General features: G+C 44.7%; 1 protein-coding gene across 4 annotated transcripts in view; it reads left to right on the forward strand.

The window, feature by feature from the left end:
- The window catches only part of ptpn13 (protein tyrosine phosphatase non-receptor type 13), a 129,803-nt gene that overhangs the window by 49,042 nt on the left and 58,160 nt on the right, over positions 1-22,601 (forward strand). For all 4 annotated transcript variants that reach the window (XM_024013726.2, XM_024013729.2, XM_024013730.2 and 1 more), the window contains exon 7: positions 11,240-11,821. In XM_024013726.2, coding sequence (XP_023869494.1) covers positions 11,240-11,821 — 582 coding nt within the window. The remainder of the gene's footprint in view (positions 1-11,239; positions 11,822-22,601) is intronic.

The following is a 22,601-nucleotide window of genomic DNA, read 5'->3' on the forward strand; positions in this document are numbered from 1 at the left end:
ATGTTGACAGACTCCCACACTTCCTGAACCATGGCCAAGAGGGAGGTGCTCAGAAGACAAGTCAGTGGTGAGAGAAAATGAACGGCCTTGAAATGTGCTTGAAGTTAGCTAATATAATTGGTGTGGATACAATAGAAAGTATCAAGTGTACATGTGTGGATTTTAAGTATAATCCAAGGGTTTTGAAGTGTTTCTTAAGGTATGAAGATCCAGGGGCTTTCTGTGTTACCCTTTTAGATTAAACTCCTTCAGTCCTCAGGGCATCAGACTTTTTATTAATACTTTAAAGATGCCTACTTCCTTCGATGAAAAAAAAAAAATGGGAGGGGAGAGGTGGCTTATGTAACCATTGCATGGTATTGATTATAGTTCCTAAGCTGGTCTGGGTTCAATACTAATTTAAATACTTTAGCTGGACTTGATTGAGCATGCCTGGCACAATGGAACCAATATAAAAGTCTCAAAAGACCAACCTCCTCCCACCTGGCACTCCAGGCAGGCTAAAGCAAAACCTAGAAGTATTTGAGCAGTATAGACTAAGATACAGTAGGATAGAATACAGTGTATACATATGAGATGAGTAATGCAAAATATGTAAACAKTATTAAAGTGACTAGTGTTCCATTTGTTTAAGTGGCCAGTGATTTCACGGCCTATGTACATTCCACCAGCCTCTGTGCTAGTGATGGCTATTTAACRGTCTGAATGCCTTGAGCTGTTTTTCAGTCTCTCGGTCCCAGCTTTGATGCAACTGTACTGACCTCGCCTTCTGGATGATAGCGGGGTGAACAGGCAGTGGCTCGGGTGGTTGTTGTCCTTGATGATCTTTTTGGCCTTCCTGTGAYATTGGGTGCTGTAGGTGTCCCCCAGGTAGTTTACCCCCGGTGATGCATTTGGCAGACCGCAACAACCTCTTGAGAGCCCTGCGGTTGCGGGCGGTGCAGTTGCCGTACCAGGCAGAGATACAGCCCGACAGGTTGCTCTCAATTGTGCATGTGTAAAAGTTTGAGGGTTTTAGGTGCCAAGCCAAATTTCTTCACCACACTGTGTGGGTGTACCATTTTCAGTTTCATTGATGTGTACGCCAAGGAACTTGAAACTTTCCACCTTCTCCACTGCGGTCCCGTTGATGGGGGGGGTTGTTCTCTCTGCTGTTTCCTGAAGTCCACGATCAGTTTTGTTAACGTTAAGTGTGAGGTTATTTTCCTGGCACCACACTCCCAGGGCCCTCAACACCTCCCTGTAGGCTGTCTCGTCATTGTTGGTAATCAGGCCTACTACTGTAGTGTCGTCTGCGAACTTGATTGAGTTGGAGGCATGTGCGGTCACGCAGTCATGGGTGAACATCATTTGTGTCTTTCTTTCTGCAGATCAGACATGTCAGTGGTTAGAGTTGAAGTGACTGTGGAGAAAATGCTGTCATTGCTTTGTTTTTCATGCTGGGCGACGTGATTGTTTTCCTTCTGCTTTAGTACCACAGCGCTGACTGTGCTGTGGCAGCTTACCCATGCCAACCACCACTAATAGTTCTAGATAAACCTCCTGGAAACAATTCTCTGAATGTTGCAACTAAGAATGAAAGGCCAATGGAGCCTCAAAACAAAGATTCTATTTCGTATTTTTTTTTTATCAATCTTGTCCTGGTCTGTCTGCCTTCATAGCAACAGTGTTCCTGGAAAAGTTTCTGTCTGCCCCATAGCGAGTGTTCCTGGAAAAAATTCATTCTGTCTTTGATGTTCTGTTTTACTGTAGAGATGGAGCCATATGCTTTGTAGATTAAAGCAAGGCACTACATGTTTTATAGGCCCGAGTCCCCTCCCCCTCTCGCCAACATTAGCTACTCCGTCTCTCTCGTTCTTCAGTCGGAAGAGGTCCCAGATCTATTTGTGCAGTTTTCTCAACTCCTTATGGTTGTGACAGCATTGGCAAGACAACACAGATCGGACACCAAGCTAGTTATACAGTGCCTTCGGAAAGTATTCAGACCCATTGACTTTTTCCACATTTTATGTTGCAGCCTTATTCTAAAATTGATTAAATAACCCATAATGACAAAGCAAAAACATGTTTTTAGAAGTTTTTGCAAATGTATTACAAATTTWAAAAAACTCATTTTATATATGTATTCAGACCCTTTACTCAGTACTTTGTTGAAGGACCTTTGGCAGCAATTACAGTATTGAGTCTTCTTGGGTATGACCCTACATGCTTGGCACACCTGTATTTGGGGAGTTTCTCACATTCTCTGCATATCCTCTCAAGCTCTGTCAGGTTGGATGAGGAGCGTTGCTGCACAGCTATTTTCAGGTCTCTCCAGAGATGTTTGATCGGTTTTAAGTCCGGGCTCTGGCGGGGCCACTCAAGGACATTCAGAGACTTGTCCCGAAGGCACTCCTGTGTTGTCTTGGCTGTGTGCTTAGGGTTATTGTCCTGTTGGAAGGTGAACCTTCACCCCTATCTGAGGTCCTGAGCATTCTGGCGCAAGTTTTCATCAAGCATCTCTCTGTACTTTGCTCTGTTAATCTTTGCCTCGATCCTGACTAGTCACCCAGTCCCTGCCGCTGAATAACATCCCCACAGCGTGATGCTGCCACCACCATGCTTCACTGTAGGGATGGTGCCTGATTTCCTCCCTACGTGATGCTTGGCATTCAGGCCAAAGAGTTCAATTTTGGTTTTATCAGACCTGAGAATCTTGTTTCTCATTGTCTGAGAGTCCTTTAGGTGCCTTTTGGCAAACTCCAAGCGGGTTGTCGTGCATTTTTCTGAGGAGTAGCTTCCGTCTGGCCATTCTACCATAAAGGCCTGATTTTGGTGGAGTGCTGCAGAGATTGTTGTCCTTCTGAAAGGTTCTCCTATCTCCACAGAGGAACTCTGAAGCTCTGTCAGATTGACCATTGGGTTCTTGGTCACCTCCTTGACCAAGGCTCTTCTCCCCCGATTGCTCAGTTCGGCCGGGCGGTCAGCTCTGAGTCTTCGTGGTTCTAAACTTCTTCCATTTAAGAATGATGGAGGCCGCTGTGTTCTTGGRTACCTTCTATGCTGCAGACATTTTTTTGGTGCTCTTTCCCAGATCTGTGCCTCAACAACGATCCTGTCTGAGCTCTAAGGACAATTCTTTCGACCTCATGGCTCGGGTTTTTGCACAGACATGCACTGTCAACTGCGGGACCTTATAGACAGGTGTGTGCCTTTCCAAATCATGTCCAATCAATTGAATTTACCACAGGTGGACTCCAATGAAGTAGAAACATCTCAAGGATGATCAATGGAAGCAGGATGCATCCATTTGCAGACATTTATAAAAAAAACTGTTTTCGCTTTGTTATAATGGGGTATTGTGTGTAGATTGCTGATGGAAAATATTTATTAAATCTATTGTAGAATAAGTCTGTAATGTAACAAAATGCATACAATTGAGCACACAGCCATGCAGTCTCCATAGACAAACATTGGCAGTAGAATGGCCATACTGAAGAGCTCAGTGACTTTCAACGTGGCACCGTCATAGGATGCCACCTTTCCAACAAGTCAGTTCGTCAAATTTCTGTCTTGCTAGAGCTGCCCCGGTCAATTAACTGTAAGTGCTGTTATTGTGAAGTGAAACGTCTAGGAGCGTCAACAGCTCAGCCTTGAAGTGGTTGGCCACACAAGCGCTACGCTGTAGTGYGCAAAAATCGCCTCTCCGCGGTTGCACTCACTACCGAATTCCAAACTGCCTCTGGAAGCAACGTCAGCACAGTAACTGTTAGTCGGGAGCTTCATGAAATGGGTTTCCATGGCCGAACAGCCGCACACAAGCCTAAGATCACCATGTGCAATGCTAAGCGTCAACTGGAGTGGTGTAAATCTGGAGCAGTGGAAAAGTGTTCTCTGGAGTGATGAATCCTGCTTCACCATCTGGCAGTCCAACGGACGAATCAGACTTTGATGGATTCCATCAGGACGCTACCTTCCCCAATGCATAGTGCCAAATGTAAAGATTGGTGGAGGAATAATGGTCTAGGTCTGTTTTTTCATGGTTCAAGCTAGGCCCCTTCGTTTTAGTGAAGGGTAATCTTAACGCTACAGCGTACAATGACTGTATAGAATTCTGTGCTCCCAAATGTGTGGCAACAGTTTGGGGAACACCCTTTCCTGTTTCAGTATGACAATGCCCACGTGCACAAAGTGAGGTCCATACAGAAATGTTTTTTTCAAGATCGTTGTGAAAAACTTGACTGGCATGCACAGAGCCCTGACCTCAACCCCATCAAACACCTTTGGGATGAATTGTAACGCCGACTGCGAGCCAGGCCTAATCACCCAACATGAAGCTTTTATCTCAAGGCCATCAGACTGCTAAACAGCCATCACTAACATTGAGTGGCTGCTGCCAACATACTGACTCAATCTCTAGCCACTTTAATAATAAAAAATTGGATGTAACAAATGTATCACTAGTCACTTTAAACTATGCCACTTTATATAATGTTTACATACACTACTCATCTCAAATGTATATACTGTACTCTATACCATCTACTGCATCTTGCCTATGCCGTTCGGCCATCGCTCATCCATATATTTTAATGTACATATTCTTATTAATTCCTTTACACTTGTGTGTGTATAAGCTAGTTGTTGTGAAATTGTTAGATTACTTGTTAGATATTACTGCACGGTCGGAACTAGAAGCACAAGCATTTCGCTACACTCGCATTAACATCTGCTAACTATGTGTATGTGACAAATTGTCTTTTTTTTTATTTCACCTTTTTTATTTAACCAGGTAGGCTAGTTGAGAACAAGTTCTCATTTACAACTGTGACCTGGCCAAGATAAAGCAAAGTAGTTCGACACAAACAACAGAGTTACTCATGGAATAAACAAACACAATCAATAATACAGTAGGAAAATCTATATACAGCATGTGCAAATGAGGTAGGATAAGAGAGGTAAGGCAATAAATAGGCCATGGTGGCAAAGTAATTACAATATAGCAATTAAACACTGGAATGGTAAGATGTGCATAGGATGAATGTGCAAGTTGAGATACTGGGGTGCAAAGGAGCAAGATAAATAAATAAATATAGTTTGGGGATGAGGTAGATTGGATGGGCTATTTACAGATGAGCTATGTACAGGTGCAGTGATCTGTGAGCTGCTCTGACAGCTGGTGCTTAAAGCTAGTGGAGGGAGATATGAGTCTCCAGCTTCAGAGATTTTTGCAGTTCGTTCCAGTCATTGGCAGCAGAGAACTGGAAGGAGAGGCGGCCAAAGGAAGAATTGGCTTTGGGGGTGACCAGTGAGATATACCTGCTGGAGTGAGTGCTACGGGTGGGTGCTGCTATGGTGACCAGTGAGCTGAGATAAGGCGGGGCTTTACCTAGCAGAGACTTGTAGATGACCTGGAGCCAGTGGGTTTGGCGACGAGTATGAAGCTAGGGCCAGCCAACGAGAGATACAGGTCGCAGTGGTGAGTAGTATATGGGGCTTTGGTGACAAAACGGATGGCACTGTGATAGACTACATCCAGTTTGTTGAGTAGAGTTTTGGAGGCTATTTTGTAAAGGACATCGTCGAGGATCGGTAGGATGGTCAGTTTTACGAGGGTATGTTTGGCAGCATGAGTGAAGTATGCTTTGTTGCGAAATAGGAAACCGATTCTAGATTTAATTTGGATTGGAGATGTTTGATGTGAGACTGGAAGGAGAGTTTACAGTCTAACCAGACACCTAGGTATTTGTAGTTGTCCACATATTCTAAGTCAGAATCGTCCAGAGTAGTGATGCTGGTGGGCAGGTGCGGGCAGCGATCAGTTGAAGAGCATGCATTTAGTTTTACTTGCAGTTGGAGGCCACGGAAGGAGAGTTGTATGGCATTGAAGCTCATCTGGGGGTTAGTTAACAGTGTCCAACGAAGGGCCAGAGGTATACAGAATGTTGTCGTCTGCGTAGAGGTGGATCAAAGAATCACCAGCAGCGAGAGCGACATCATTGATGTATACAGAGAAGAGAAACGGCCCGAGGATTGAACCCTGTGGCACCCCCATAGAGACTGCCAGAGGTCCGGACAACAGGTCCTACGATTTGACATACTGAACTCTATCGGAGAAGTAGTTGGTGAACCAAGCAAGGCAATCATTTGAGAAACCAAGGCTGTTGAGTCTGCCAATAAGAATGTTGTGATTGACAGCCAGGTCTATGAATACGGCTGCACAGTAATGTCTCTTATCGATGGYGGTTATGATATCGTTTAGGACCTTGAGCGTGGCTGATGTGCACCCATGACCAGCTCGGAAACCAGATTGCATAGCAGAGAAGGTACGGTGGGATTCTAAATGGTCGGTAATCTGTTTGATAACTTGGCTTTCAAAGACCTCAGAAAGGCAGGGTAGGATAGATATAGGTCTGTAGCAGTTTGGGTCTAGAGTGTCTTACCCTTTGAAGATGGGGATGACCGCGGCAGCTTTCCAATCTATGGGAATCTCAGACGACACGAAAGAGGTTGAACAGGCTAGTAATAGGGGTTGCAACAATTTCGGCAGATACTTTGAGAAAGAGAGGGTCCAGATTGTCTAGCCCAGCTGATTTGTAGGGGTCCAGATTTTGCAGCCCTTTCAGAACATCAGCTATCTGGATTTGGGTGAAGGAGAAGTGGGGGAGGTTTGGGCGAGTTGCTGTGGGGAGCGCAGGGCTATTGACCGGGGTAGCCAGGTGGAAAGCATGGCCAGCCGTAGAAAAATGCTTATTGAAAATCCCAATTATTGTGGATTTATCGGTGGTGACAGTGTTTCCTAGCCTCAGTGCAGTGGGCAGCTGGGAGGAGGTGCTCTTATTCTCCATGGACTTTAGTGTCCCAGAACTTTTGAGTTTGTACTACAGGATGCAAATTTCTGTTTGAAAAGGCTAGCCTTAGCTTTCCTAACTGCCTGTGTATTGGTTCCTAACTTCCCTGAAAAGTTGCATATCACGGGGGCTATCACGATGCTAATGCAGAACGCCACAGGATGTTTTTGTGCTGGTCAAGGGCAGACAGGTCTGAAGTGAACMAAGGGCTACAGTGGGCTCCAAAATTACTGGCACCCCTGACTGGCAATGTACAAACAATACTTAAACAAATATAAACAATATAATTATAGAGATAAACTCAAAATACCAACATGTGAAAAATACTGTACTTTATTAATGTTTCAATGGAACCCTACAAAATAATTTATTAATTTAATTAAAAATGTATGTCTTCCAAATCAAGGTTTCACAATTAATGGCACCCTTAAATATTATTGTAAATAACATCTACCAAAATTAAACCAGGAATTAAGTTCCACTTATTTAAGTTTATCTAAGTGTTAAGGAACTATTTTGAGCCATTATATCACTTCCTGTTTCACTAGGGTATAAAAATGAGGTAACACATGCAATATCCCACTGTCATCCAACACCATGAAGAAAACAAAAGAACTGGCAGTTCAAAAGAGACAGATGGTCGTAGACCTTTATAAATCTGGTAATAGCTACAAGAAGATTCCAAAATGATTGAATATACCACTGAGCACTGTCAGGGCAATTATTAAAACATTCTAAAGATATGGAACCGTTAAACCTCACGGGTAGAGGATGCAAATGCATTTTGCCCCCCAGGATAGGGAGAAGGATGGTGAGAGAAGCAACAAAATCCCCAAGAATCACTGAAAGAATTGCMGACCTTGGTGGCGTCTTGGGGTCACCAGGTTTAAAAAAGCACTATCAAACACCATCTCCACAACCACAGGCTCTTTGGAAGGGTTGCCAGAAGAAAGCCCTTTCTGACCACAAGACACAGACGCAAGCGCTTGGAGTTTGCCAAACGTMATTTAAATTATRATTGGAAGRAGGTGCTCTGGTCAGATGAGACCAAAATTGAAAGTTTTGGTCAGATACAGCATCGGCATGTTTGGCGTCGAAACAGAGATGTATACAAGGAGAGGCACCTCATACCCACGGTGAAATATGGTGGTGTCAGTGATGTTTTGGGGCTGTTTTAATTCCAGAGGCACTGGTTAAGATTGATGGCATAATGAATTCCACCAAGTACCAGGCAATTTTGGCTGACAATCTGGTTGCCTCTGCCAGAAGGCTGGGACTTGGCCGTAGGTGGACTTTCCAACAAGACAATGACCCGAAACATACCTTAAGATCCACACAGAAATGGTTCTGTGACAACAAAATCAATGTTCTGCCATGGCCATCTCAGTCGCCGGACCTCAATCAATCGAAAAACCTGTGGGCTGAGTGGAAGAGGGCAGTTGATAAGCGCAAACCCAAGAATGTGAGGATCTTGAAAGGATCTGCATAGAGGAATGGTCCAAAATCCTCCAAATGTGTTTCCTTAACCTTGTCAAACATTACAGGAAAAGACTCCATGCTGTTTCCTTGCCAGAGGTGGTTATACTAAGTACTAAATGAGGATGCAATAATTATGAAACCTGAAACCTTGATTTTGGTTAATATTTTGTATTAAATAATTGTATGATTTTGGTGGGTTCCATTGGAACATTAATAAAGTACAGCATTTCTCACATTGGTATTTTGAGTTATCTCCATATTATATTGTTTATATTTAAAGTATTGTTTGTGCATTGCCAGTCAGGATGCCAGTATTTGGACCCATGTAATCCTGGTTCTAAAAATGCTTATTTAAGATGAAGGCACTTTTAAGAATAACCAGGCATCTCTCTACTGACGGGATGAGGTCAAATTCCTTCCAGGATACCCCGGCCAGGTCGATTTTAGGAGCGTTTGACAGTGATGAGGGTGGTCGTTTTGACCGCAGACCCATTACGGATGCAGGCAATGCGCAATGATCGCTGAGATCTTGGATGAAAACAGCAGAGGTGTATTTGGAGGGCGAGTAGTTAGGATGATATCTATGAGGGTGCCCGTGTTCATGGATTTGGGGTTGTACCTGGTAGTTCATAGATAATTTGTGTGAGATTGAGGACATCAAGCTTAGATTGTAGGATGGCCGGGGTGTTAAGCATGTCCCAGTTTAGGTCACCTAGCAGCACGAGCTCAGAAGATGGATGGGGTGGAAATCAGTTCACATATGGTGTCCAGGGCACAGCTGGGGGCAGAGGGTGGTCTATAACAAGCGGCAACGGTGAGAGACTTGTTTCTGGAAAGGTGAATTTTTAGAAGTAGAAGCTTGAATTGTTTTGGTACAGACCTGGATTGTAAGATGGAACTCTGCAGGCTATCTCTGCAGTAGATTGAAACACCGCCACCTTTGGCAGTTCTATCTTGGCGGCAAATGTTATAGTGAGGGATGGAAATGTCAGGGTTTTTGGTGGTTTTCCTAAGCCAGGATTCAGACATGGCTAAGACATCCGGGTTGGCAGAATGTGCTAAAGCAGTGAATAAAGCAAACTTAGGGAGTAGGCTTCTAATGTTAACATGCATGAAACCAAGGCTTTTACAGTTGCAGAAGTTAACAACTGAGAGCACCTGGGGAGTAGGAGTGGAGCTTGGCACTGCAGGTCCTGGATTAACCTCTACATCACCAGAGGAGAAGTAGGATAAGGGTACGGCTAAAGGCTATAAGAACTGGCCGTCTAGCACGTTTGGAACAGAGAGTAAAGGGAGCAGGTTTCTGGGCACGATAGCATAGATTCAAGGCATAATGTACAGACAAAGGTAAACCTAGGCATTGAGTAATGATGGGAGAGATATAGTCTCTAGAGACGTTTAAACCAGGTGATGTCATCGCATATGTGGGAGGTGGAACAACATGGTTGGTTAAGGCATATTGATCAGGGCTAGAGGCTCTACAGTGAAATACGACAGTAATCACTAAGACAGTAATGGACAAGGCATATTGATATTAGGGAGAGGCATGCGTAGCCAAGTGATCGTATGGGTCCAGTGGGTGGTTGGGCTGGCTGGGGACACGGCGATTCATACAGTTAGCAAGCTAGCATAAGGGCCTTAGATGGACGTCTCGATGGGGGGAAGTCTGTTTTTGCCTCCTCGCGCAGTGACGTCGATTAGACCAGTCGTGGAATTAATAGGGTTCCAAGTAGCAGAGGGGTCCAAGTCCAATTGGCAAAATGGGTATAGTGGTCCAAGAAACTGGCCGGTGGATCAGCTAACAGTCCAATATGCTATAGATAGCTAGCAGGCCGCGGTTAGCAGAATGGGCCTTCAGGGGACGTCGCGCCTGAGGGGCCTGTCGGTATTCCAGTCGTGAAGGATCGGCCGGGTTCCGTGCCCCGTACCGACAGAAGGGGTCCGGAAATTGTAGCCAAGGAGTGGGCTTCAGGAGTAGCCCAGGAGCACTAGCCGGGAGATGGGTCTAGTATGGGCTAGCTCCAGGTTGGTTGGCGCTAGCTCCGGGACGGAAACATTAGCAAGGAGTTGTCAACCCGTGTTGCAGTTAGCTAGCTGCCATGATCCAGATGAAAAGGTTCAGAGTTTGCAGTAGGAATCCGGGGATATGGAGAGAGAGAGAGAGAGAGGTCCGGTATGTTCTGGTTTGAAACGCGTTGTACGAACTGGCGGGAGCTTTCCGAACTAAAGGTTAGCTGATGACCGCTAGCAGTGGTTAGCTGACTGATAGCTGGTAGCTAGTTAATTAGCTAGCTTCAGTTGAGGTATTCCAGTTCGGAAGTAAATAGAAATACTTTAGAAAAAAACAGATCCACACCACATTGGGTGAGGTGGGTTGCAGGAGAGTATTTTGAAGTTGAGGTTTAGGAAAAATATTGAAAAGAATGCGAAGAAAAATATATAAAAAGATATACATGGGACGAGACAAGACAAAGACGTCTGACTGCTACGCCATCTTGGATATCCGAAGAATCTGATTTGATTTGTATGTTGTTCTGTCCTTGAGCTGTTCTTGTCTATTGAAGTTCTGTATTGTCATGTTTTGTGTGGACCCCAGGAAGAGTAGTTGCCGCTTTTGCAACAGCTAATGGGGATCCTAATAACACCCCCCCCCCCCCGATCTCAGTAATGCTTGTGGCTGAATGTCCCCGTAGCAATGCTCCAACATCTAGTGGAAAGCCTTCCCAGAAGAGTTGAGGCAGTTATAGCAGCAAAGGGGGACCAACTCCATATTAATACCAATGATTTGGAATGAGATTTTCGACAAAGAGGTGTCCACATACTTTTGGTCATGTAGTGTAACACAATCACCTGTGGTACACTTTCTCATTAGTCCCTATACGGCATGTTATTTCCCTGTTGTCTGATCTACCTTCTGTCTTTCCCCTCAGGGAGGAGTGCAGCCCCGAGGGTACTGGAGCGTTACAAGGCTCGTAGTCAGGAGCAGGCATCTCTGAACCGTGGCCTGAGTCGCTCCATGGGTTCCCTCCCCATCCAGGACCTCCTGAGAGGTGAGGGGGCCCTGCCTGGTCCCTACCCGCCATCGGACTACCATCCTGGGTCAGAGTCCTCCGCAGACCTCGAGCCCCAGCAGAGAGGCAGGCCGGTAGAGCTGGACAGGAGGTCCCTGCCCTATAGAGGAGACTCAACAGCCCAACACAAGAAGAACTGGGCGTCTTCTGTAGACCTGGCCCACATAGACCCGGATATGCTCCGCTTTGGAGCCCTTGAGGATGCCAGGCGGGGTAGCAGTGCCCTCAGTACCCGCTCAGGGGGAAGGCACAAGTCAGCCTCCCGGGTGTACCGGGATCGAGACAGGGAGAACCGCTACTCAGACTTTGGGGGATTGGAGACACCCAGGACGAAGGCCCACCACCACTCACCCCTGGCGGTCAACTCAGATCTGACCTCAGCCTATGACCGCATCAAGGAGAAGCAGAGGAAGCTGCAGGTGCTCCGCCAGGCCATGGATGGTGAGACTTTTTTTTCTTCTGGTTTTAATGGTAGGATAAGGAAGTAGATGAAGAGATTCAAATGTCAGGGGCACACAGGAGAGTGACTGAGACAGTGCTTGGACCACTATCTCGAGGTATGTGTGGTCTGGAGTCCGCAGCACTACCATGTAGACCAGACTCCTCCGTGGACCTGCTGCTATGAAATTGATAACTAGTAGTCTATCAGCTGTTGAGACGTTTAGAAAGGTGAAAAATGTGTGAGAGATGACATTACCAGAGCAGAGAGGCTGACTGGTTAGTGAGATGTTCTAGATGGCCGGGATGTGGGAAGCTGTGTTGGTCCAGGTGCATCCCAAATGGCATCCTATTCGCTGTAGTGAACTCATTTTTACCCCAGCTCTATGGACCCTGGTCAAAGTAGTACACTATAAAGTGAATAGGGTACCGTTTGGGATTAACACCCAGAGTGCATGAGACAGAGTGGCTGTGGTTTCCAAATGCCTGCTTTTTAATAAGAGACAGGATAATTCTAGCCCTTTAACCCTCTCTCACTTATAGCCAAGTCTGCCTCTCTCTCCTGCTCTTGTCTGTCTGTCTGTCTGTGTGTCTGTCTGTGTGTCTGTCTGTCTGTGTGTCTGTGACACACTGGTGCATGTTTGACACTGCTTGCATGCTGCAACCAGCCATGACAGCCGTAAGCTACTTGCCATGGCTCTTATTTAATTTCTGAGAAGTGTCACTGATATGAAGTCACATGGGACGTTAATGTTTATGTCCTTCTCTAATGCAGCGGTGTCTGGTGGCCATATGGAGGCTTTAGGGCTGGAGGGAGGGAGGGAGGGAGGGAGGGACGGATGAACGAGCTCCTATAATAAACCTCAGGCCTTCCTCTCCGGCCTGCCTGCCCCTCCTCGGTTGCATCCCAATTGGCATCATATTCCCTTTTAAGTGCAGTACTTTTGACCAGGGCCCATACTACTCTGGTCAAAAGTAGCGCATTTTGTATGGAATAGGGTCCCAATATGGATGGCAGCTTGCTCTGTTTCTTTTCTCCTTCCTCTGTGGTTGTTTTTAAATGATGGCACAGCAGCGGTTAATGCTCTCTGGTTACCTCCATGTATATGGAGCTTTAATCTGTGACTTGCTCCTCGGGCTGCAGTGTACCAGCCTCCTCCTCTTTCCATCCTCCCCTCTCCTCTTTAACCTTTCTCACCCCTTACCAACATATGGAGCCTTAAACTGTGGCTTGTTCCTCCGGCTGCAGTTCAACACCACCCTTCTCTCTTCCTCCACCACCCTTCTCTTTCCTCCTCCACCACCCTCTCCCCTCCACCACCCTTCTTTCTTCCCCCACCACCCTTCTTTCTTCCCCCACCACCCCACCACCCTTCCTCTACCCCCCTCCTCTCCACTTCAGGGCCAAGGTGCTTCAATCAGGACTATAGTTTCCTAGCTTCCCTGAGGTCAGTAATTGGAGTCATGTGTAGCGGATGAGGGGAAATCCAAATGTTATTGGACTTTCCGGTGCTTGGCAGCGGGTCATGTGGCACTCGGAATAGGCTGGGCTGGGTTCTGTAATGGGCGGAGTTGAGCTGTGATTGGCTGGACCGGGCTCCGGAATGGGCTGGGATAGGATTGGCTGGGCTTGAGATATGATAGGATGGGCTTGGCTCCGGGATGGGATTGGCTAGACTGGGCTAGGATAGGATGGGCTGAGCTCCCGAATGGGTTGGAGAACGAGGGGAAGGGGCCTAACTAAACTAATTACCACAGTATTTCTAAATCGGGTTTTTCTGCTTGTTAACTTCAAAAGTTGTCGGCTGTCGCAAGGCTTCGTTAGGTTAAGTCAGAAGGGAGGGAGGGCTTTTAACAAGAGGTTGACGGATGCTTTGCAATACTTTGGCTCAGAATAATTGTTGGGAATGCAGAAGCAGTAGCTGTTGAATCTAGTAGCTCTTGTATGTACAAGTCCATCAAATATTTTTCCTCTGGGTATAGCTAACCACCTTAATACAGTAAATGTGAGATACTATGAAACGGTGGTCAATCCATATATTGAAGAACATGTTGTGTGTCAACCTATGGTGGGTACAACACAACTTCAGATGATGTAAAATAGGGTCTGCTACAATATATGCGAATATGAAAAAAATCTAGTTTTTAGAATTTACATTTAAGGTTAAAAAAATATACATAAATAAAATAATGGAAACAACTTTGAGCACTTTCACGTCTAAAAAGCCACTTTCTGACCACTTCTACAATGGGCAAATATGAAAGGTTTCATTCAAATCAAAAGGGGTGCTTTCAAAGTGATTGAATTCAAATGRTTTACCCAAAGTCCTCTTGTTTTGTCACTTACTCACCTTGCAGTGTGACTGAGCATGTGTTTGATTCACAGACCTAGATGATATGGTCCTCTAACGTAATCAGATACATAGGCTCAAATCTGTGTCAGATACCTGGTGTCAGGAGCAGAAACTGGGGAAAACGGTAGCTGCTGAGGATTGCATTGCTTTGCAGGGCAGAGAATATTTATCTCATTTTGGTAAGGGGTAAAACCCCCTGAAAAAACACAATTCTGGAAAATGAACGCTTCTATCACACCAAAAACGTTTATTTCTTTGTATCATGTTTTGCACTGTAAAACAAACTTCAGTTACCGGAAATGCTGAGTTCTAGTAAGCTATCATTATCCAGTTAGCATATGTTCTAGTGGGAGGGAGGCTCTTCTGCTAGTAAGCTATCATTATCCAGTTAGCATATGTTCTAGTGGGAGGGAGGCTCTTCTGCTAGTAAGCTATCATTATCCAGTTAGCATATGTTCTTAGTGGAGGGAGGCTCTTCTCCGAGTAAAGCATATCATTATCCAGTTAGCATATGTTCTAGTGGGAGGGAGGCTCTTCTCCGAGTAAGCTATCATTATCCAGTTAGCATATGGTCTAGTGGGCGGGATGCTCTTCTGCTTCCTCCTTGGAGCCACCAGACTGTAAATAATCCCCTCTTTCTCTCTGTTTGAACATCGCTGAAGGCAATAGCTTCTATGCTGTCACACATTCAACAGCAAGGACTTTCTTCAGAGCTTGTTTTCCAACTCACCTAAGGCCCTATTCCCACTAGGAGATATGCAGGAGAGTCTGAGGAGCGGGGTGGTGAAAGAGAATTAGACTTTGGAAGTCACAACAAAAAGGCAAGGATGTCATGTGAAATTCTTTTGTCTGCAGCTCAAATTGACCATAAATGTCCCAGTAGCCACTAGCCAGTAASCACAAACTGTTCAAAAATGACAAACAACTCGCAGGGTTCTGGTTCCGGTGGCATGCGTTGAAACGTGTGGCCTTATCGTGGTTTTCTTTTGCTGAATGACGACGAATAAACAGACTTGTTTTCTAAATTTGTCAATTGTAAACACCATATTAAGGTGTGGCACATTCATTGTGTAACAAGTATCCGAGAGATTGTTTGTGAGGAGATTACCTCTGCCCTTGCAATTAAAACTGGTAAATGAATCACTCGCATTGCTCCCTTTTGAAAGTGTATGCCTATTCAACTAAAGTGGACAGTCAGTTGAAGGCAGCCAATGAGACAGAGGTACAACTCCATGACCTGGATACAACGTGCGCCAAGTTAGAAGGGAAATCAATCTCTTAATAGAGAAAATAGAATCACCTTAAGTTATTCACTTAAATTCAATGTGCGGATAATAGGATTTGAAACTGTCGTGGAAACGAGCAACACAACTTCTTTTATGAGCAGTCTTTTCTATGAACTGGTCAGGCAGGAGAAGCTGGGTCCCATGATGCTAATTAACACTGCACTGGTCCTCTCCGGAATTGATCTTGCTGTATGATTGTACGAATCCACAGAAGTCAAAGAACAAATTGTTCGCCTTGCAGCGGAATCGGGGAGGGCTCTGACCTAATGTGGAGAAGAGGATCAGCATCTACCCAGACCTGAGTGCTGACTGCTAAAACAGAGGGAAACATTCAATGAAGTGAGATCCAAGCTATGTAGGCTAAATCTGAGATATGGCTTCATCCACCCGGCAAAACTCTTCCTCACCTTCCAGAATACAACACATTCTCTTCTGCCAAAGCAGCTCAAGACTTCTTTGAGAATATTATTAATAACATATATTTTTTAACAATGGTAACGCTAGCTATTCTCTCGTGGAATTTTAAAGGCCTTAATAGTCCTATTAAACCTTCCAATTGTCTTGATATTCTAGCAAGAAACGATGTTTATATAGCCATGTTCCAAGAAACACACCTGTTTCAAAAGGACACAGAGAATAGAATAGAGAATAGAGAACCATTTGTACAAACTGGCTACTTTTTCATCATTCCCAAACAAAACTAAGTGTATTCATAATGATACATAAGAAACTCAATCACCATCTTGGGTAAAGGCGAAGACCAAGAAGGGAGAAACACTTCCCTTAATGTATTCAAAATGGAAAGAAAATGACCTTTTATTCATGCGTGTGCGCTCCAAATTCATATTATCCTATTTTGTTTTTCTCTCTATCATTAGCATTAACTTAATTCCATTTGGTTATTGTGACCGACATGAATGTCATTTTGGACATGCGAGACTACAATCCACACACAACCAAGGCTCTCCAGCGTATACTTTCTGATTTACAACCTCATTGATGCCCGTTGAGCACATAATCCTAAAGCAGAAGTGTACACTGTCTACTCAAACAGGCATAAGTCATTCTCACAAATTGAATTCAAACTATCTACACAATCTATTGTCTTTTCATTAATAAAAATAGTGCCTTCTGAAAGTATTCAGACCCCTTGACTTTTTCCATATTTTGTTAGGTTTCAGCCTTATTCTAAAATATATATTTTTTGAATGTCCCTCATCAATCTACACAAAATATCCCCAAAAATGTTGCTAATTTTATAAAAATAGCACTGAAATACATTTATATAATTATTCAGACCCTTTACTCAGTACTTTGTTGAAGCACTTTTGGCAGCAATTACAGCCTCGAGTCTTCTTGGGTATGACGCTACAAGCTTGGCACACCTGTATTTGGGGAGTTTCTCACATTCTTCTCTGCAGATCCTCTCAAGCTCTGTCAGGTTGGATGGGGGAGCATTGCTACACAGCTATTTTCAGGTCTCTCCAGAGATGTTTGATCGGGTTCAAGTCCGGGCTCTGGCTGGGCAACTCAAGGACATTGAGACTTTTCCCGAAGCCACTGTTGGAAGGTGAACCTTTGCCCCAGTCTAAGGTCCTGAGTTCTCTGGAGTAGGTTTTCATCAAAGATCTCTCTGTACTTTACTCCGTTCATTTTTGCCTCAATGGTTATCCCATCTCCACAGAGGAACTCTAGACCGTTGTCAGAGTGACCGTCGGGTTCTTGGTCCCCTCCCTGACCAAGGCCCTTCTCCCCCGATTGCTCTGTTTGGCCTGGTGGCCAGTTTTAACGAAGATTCTTGCTGGTTCCAAACGTCTTCCATATAAGAATGATGGAGGCCACTGTGTTCTTGGACTTTCAATGCTGCAGTAAGAACTCCATCTCTACTTATGGAATCACAATCGTTTCCCATTTTAAATGCTTGTAGATATATTTCCTTCCTTTAGATAAAACCATTGCCAGAAACTTTAACAGAACGCTCAAATAAATTAAATCCGACCTCTTTAGATGGAATAATATCCCAGTTGCTTTAACCGGCAGATACCTATTGTCAAAATGTATACATTGCCACGGCAGAATTTCTGTAGTTCAGTGCTTCCCATGGTTCCCCCTTTTGGCTATTGGGATACAATTCCTAGTGTGGATTCAACATTTATATGGCAAGGTTAACGATCCCGAATAAAACATTTAAAAAGTACTATCACGTACCAAACTTTAAATTGTATTTCCAGGCACTAGCATTTCACCCCATCCTAAATTGGTTTAGACATGATTCTTCAGCCCCCTGGCTGAGTAAAGAGAAATATGGTGTCTCCTATTGCCCTGGAAGAGGTGGTCTTCATTGATCGGTCCCTTAATATAATATGGTATCTCCTATTGCCCTGGAAGAGGTGGTATTCACGGATACTGTATATTCCTTAGACAATGTAAACTACGCTTTGGTCCTATTAATGCTCACAATTTCTATTTGGCGCCAAGTTGCAAAACAATATAACTGGGAATCAAAATCTCATGCCTGTACTCCAATATTTCACAATAATGCCTTGCGATCTGGAGTGTGGCCTTTATCATCTACCCCCAATGGTCCAAATAAGGAATCCATACGCTTGCCGATTTATGATGGACAGTAATGAARACATTACAAGATTTTAAAGATACATGCACATTACCGGGCAACTCCCCTTCTCTATATTTACAACTTAGGACAGCTATGCTGACCTATGAGTCCCTTGGCTAACCCAACTACCGAACCCCATCCAATGATGACATTTATAAATAAATTATCTGGGCTTCCGCCTTTAGAAAGTACTCAAACCCCTTGACTTTTTCCACATTTTGTTACATTACAGCCTTATTCTAAAATTGAGTAAAAATACAAAATCCTCAGCAATCTGAGGAGTATTCAGACCCTTTTCTATGAGACTCAAAATTGAGCTCAGGTGCTTCCTGTTTCCATTGATCATCCTTGATGTTTCTACAACTTGATTGGAGTCCACCTGTGGTAAATTCAATTGATTGGACATGATTTGGAAAGGCGTGCACACACCTGTCTATAAGGTCCCACAGTTGACAGTGCATGTCAGAGCAAAAACTAGGACATGGGGTTGAAGGAATTGTCCGTAGAGCTCCGAGACAGGATTTTGTCGAGGCACAGTTCTGGGGAATGGCACCAAAAAATTACTGCACCATTGATGGTCCCCAAGAACACAGTGGCCTCCATTTAAGAATGGATGAAGTTTGGAACTACCAAGACTCTTCCTAGAGCTGACCGCCCGGCTAAACTGAGCAATTGGGAGAGAAGGTTGATCAGGGAGGTGACAAAGAACCCAATGGTCACTCTGACAGAGCCTTCCAGAAGGACAACCATCTCTGCAGCACTGCACCAATCAGGCCTTTATGTTAGTGGCCAGACAGAAGCCGCTCCTCAGTAAAAGGCACATGACAGCCCGCTTGAAGTTTGCCAAAAGGCACCTAAGACTCTGACCATGAGAAACAAGATTCTCTGGTCTGACGAAACCAAGATTGAACTCTTTGGCCTGAATGCCAAGCATCACGTCTGAAGGAAACCTGGCACCATCCCTACAGTGAAGAATGGTGGTGGCAGCATCATGCTGTGGGAAGGTTTTTCTGCAGCAGGGACGGGGAGACTAGTCAGGATCAAGGAAAAGATGAACAGAGAAAAGTACAGAGATCCTTGATGAAAACCTGCTCTAGAGCAATCGGGACCTCAGACTGGGGTGAAGGTTCACCTTCTGTCAGGAGGACCCTAGGCACACAGCCAAGACAATGCAGGAGTGGCTTCGGGACTAGTCTCTGAATATCCTTTAGTGGCCCAGCCAGAGCCCGGACTTGAACCCGTTCGAACGTCTCTGAAGAGACCAACAGGGTCAGCAAGAAGTCATCGGGGGGGGGGGGGTTTAGAACGTTGCTTCTAAACCGTACTGAATGATGCAGCCAAACCGTAGTACACTACTGAATGACGCAACGATTCACAAGAATGTATGTGCAGACAATTAAAGGGTTTATTTTCTCATCTGTAGGATACTCATTAAGTTTTGGCTTCAAGACAAAAGCGCAGAGTTGGTAATAGCATGTCTTCAATTGTGGCAAAAGCAAGTTGCGACTGAATGTGGGTATAAGTGAATTCACTGCAATTAGCTATTTTATATGGGAGCCCATACCACCACCATTTAAAAAAATATATTTTAATGAAATGCATCATGATTTGCTGCAGGTAGCCTACTGATAACAACCACAGCTGCAGGTAGCCTAGAGCAGCCTACTGATAACAACCACAGCTGCAGGTAGCCTAGAGCAGCCTACTGATAACAACCACAGCTGCAGGTAGCCTAGAGCAGCCTACTGATGACCACCACAGCTGCAGGTAGCCTAGAGCAGCCTACTGATGACAACCACAGCTGCAGGTAGCCTAGAGCAGCCTACTGATGACAACCACAGCTGCAGGTAGCCTAGAGCAGCCGGACTGGATTGACAACCAACAGCTGCAGGTAGCCTAGAGCAGCCTACTGATGACAACCACAGCTGCAGGTAGCCTAGAGCAGCCTACTGATGACAACCACAGCTTGCAGGTAGCCTAGTAGCAGCCTACTTGATGACAACCACAGCTGCAGGTAGCCTAGAGCAGAATCTGATCCCATCTGGTCCAGGGGAAAGCTATGTATTTATAACCTAAATAGGCACATTATTGTGCTGAGAAAATGTGAATGTCATCAAATTGGTTTATATTTCAAACTTCAGGTGGTTAGGCTACCTACGCCTTTTTAATCCAAGATAATTGACAGGAATGAATCAATCAACACAATGGTGATGAAATACTGTGAGTATTTTTTTAAATTACAGATGCAAAGGTCTTCATGATGCAACCCTGCATACAGCCAGTCTAGCCCTGTTTTAGTTTTTGTCCAATCGCAGTTGTCTCTTTGTCTGTGTAAAGGGTTTGTTTTCATCGTTCCTAGGGCCAGGAGTTTTTTATTTATAAACCGTATGATCAGATTTAGAGAAGTAATCTGGTTCCATCATAGCCCATATAAAACCTTAAATAAATAAATAATAAAATATATATATTATATTTTTTACAGTAGATGTATTACTACATTATACGCTACAACCGCAGTTGGTTAGGGCAGCCTACTACCTCAACTCTCCCAGGAAAACAACCCCCCCCCCCCCCCCCCCCCCGACCACCACTTTCCATAGTTTTACGTGGCTCAGTGCAACCAGATGCTACTGCGACATTTTCAGAATGTAACAGGCTGTACTGCAATCAGGTAAAAACACAATAAAACAAGTCTATACATTCAGCTGTTCAAGAACATGGCTCTACTATTACCATTTAGTCTGTAGCAATGTTGGCTTAATGAGACAATTCTGTTTAGACTGCCGTGCTTCGGGGTGGGGGGGGGGCAACTATCAGCGTGGTATCGAGCGCTACCTCTGGAGTACTGGTGAGACGTAGCAAGTCGCTAGTTTACATTTGATAATATGTTTAGCAGACTGTATTTTTAGGAAGGTGTAGTTCATGTGAAGAGGCTCTAAGAGTGTTCAGAATGTTGATTGACAGGCTGAGGAAAAACAACCATTATAATGAATAAAGTCATACCGTATATTTAATCACTACTACTCTGATGAAACACTGTGGAATCTTTTTGTGGCTATAAAATTTATGCCACAAATTGGAGTGGAATTTCCTAGTGTCTCTTCCTAGTGTGACTCAGATTAACATAGTGGGCCTTTCCTTCTCTCTCCCCTAGTGTGCGACTCAGATTAACATAGTGGGCCTTTCCTTCTCTCTCCCCTAGTGTGCGACTCAGATTAACATAGTGGGGCCTTTCCTTTCTCTCCCCTAGTGTGTGACTCAGATAAACATAGTGGGGCCTTTCCTTCTCTCTCCCCTAGTGTGCGACTCAGATTAACATAGTGGGCCTTCCTCTCTCTCCCCTAGTGTGTGACTCAGATTAACATAGTGGGGCCTTCCTTCTCTCTCCACTAGTGTGTGACTCAGATAAACATAGTGGGGCCTTTCCTTCTCTCTCCCCTAGTGTGCGACTCAGATTAACATAGTGGGCCTTTCCTTCTCTCTCCCCTAGGTGCGACTCAGATTAACATAGTGGGCCTTTCCTTCTCTCTCCCTAGTGTGCGACTCAGATATAACATAGTGGGGCCTTTCCTTCTCTCTCCACTAGTGTGTGACTCAGTTAACATAGTGGGGCCTTTCCTTCTCTCTCCACTAGTGTGTGACTCAGATTAACATAGTGGGGCCTTTCCTTCTCTCTCCCCTAGTGTGTGACTCAGATTAACATAGTGGGCCTTTCCTTCTCTCTCCCTAGTGTGTGACTCAGATTAACATAGTGGGGCCTTTCCTTCTCTCTCCACTAGTGTGTGACTCAGATTAACATAGTGGGCCTTTCCTCTCTCTCCCCTAGTGTGTGACTCAGATTAACATAGTGGGCCTTTCCTTCTCTCTCCCCTAGTGTGTGCTTAGATTAACATAGTGGGGCCTTTCTTCACTTTCCCCTAGTGTGTGACTCAGATTAACATAGTGGGCCTTTCCTCTCTCTCCCCTAGGTGTGACTTAGTTAACATAGTGGGGCCTTTCCTTCACTTCCCCTAGTGTGACTCAGATTAACATAGTGGGGCCTTCCTTCTCTCTCCACTAGTGTGTGACTCAGATTACATAGTGGGGCCTTCCTTCTCTCTTCCCCTAGTGTGTGACTTAGATAAACATAGTGGGGCCTTTCCTTCTCTCTCCCTAGTGTGTGACTCAGATTAACATAGTGGGGCCTTCCTTCTCTCTCCCCTAGTGTGTGACTTAGATTAACATAGTGGGGCCTTTCCTTCACTTTCCCCTAGTGTGTGACTCAGATTACATAGTGGGCTTTCCTCTCTCTCCCCTAGTGTGTGACTTAGATTAACATAGTGGGGCCTTTCCTTCACTTTCCCCTAGTGTGACTCAGATAAACATAGTGAGGCCTTTCCTTCACTTTCCCCTAGTGTGACTCAGATAAACATAGTGAGGCCTTTCCTTCTCTCTCTGCTAGTGTGTGTGTTGGTGATTATTGCCTTGGAAGCAGAAAATCCAAACAGTTATAAAATAGAAAGACAAAAAATTAATGAATCAATTAT

This window comes from Salvelinus sp. IW2-2015, linkage group LG20, assembly GCF_002910315.2.
Source record: "Salvelinus sp. IW2-2015 linkage group LG20, ASM291031v2, whole genome shotgun sequence".
Classification (NCBI taxonomy): Eukaryota; Metazoa; Chordata; class Actinopteri; order Salmoniformes; family Salmonidae; genus Salvelinus; species Salvelinus sp. IW2-2015.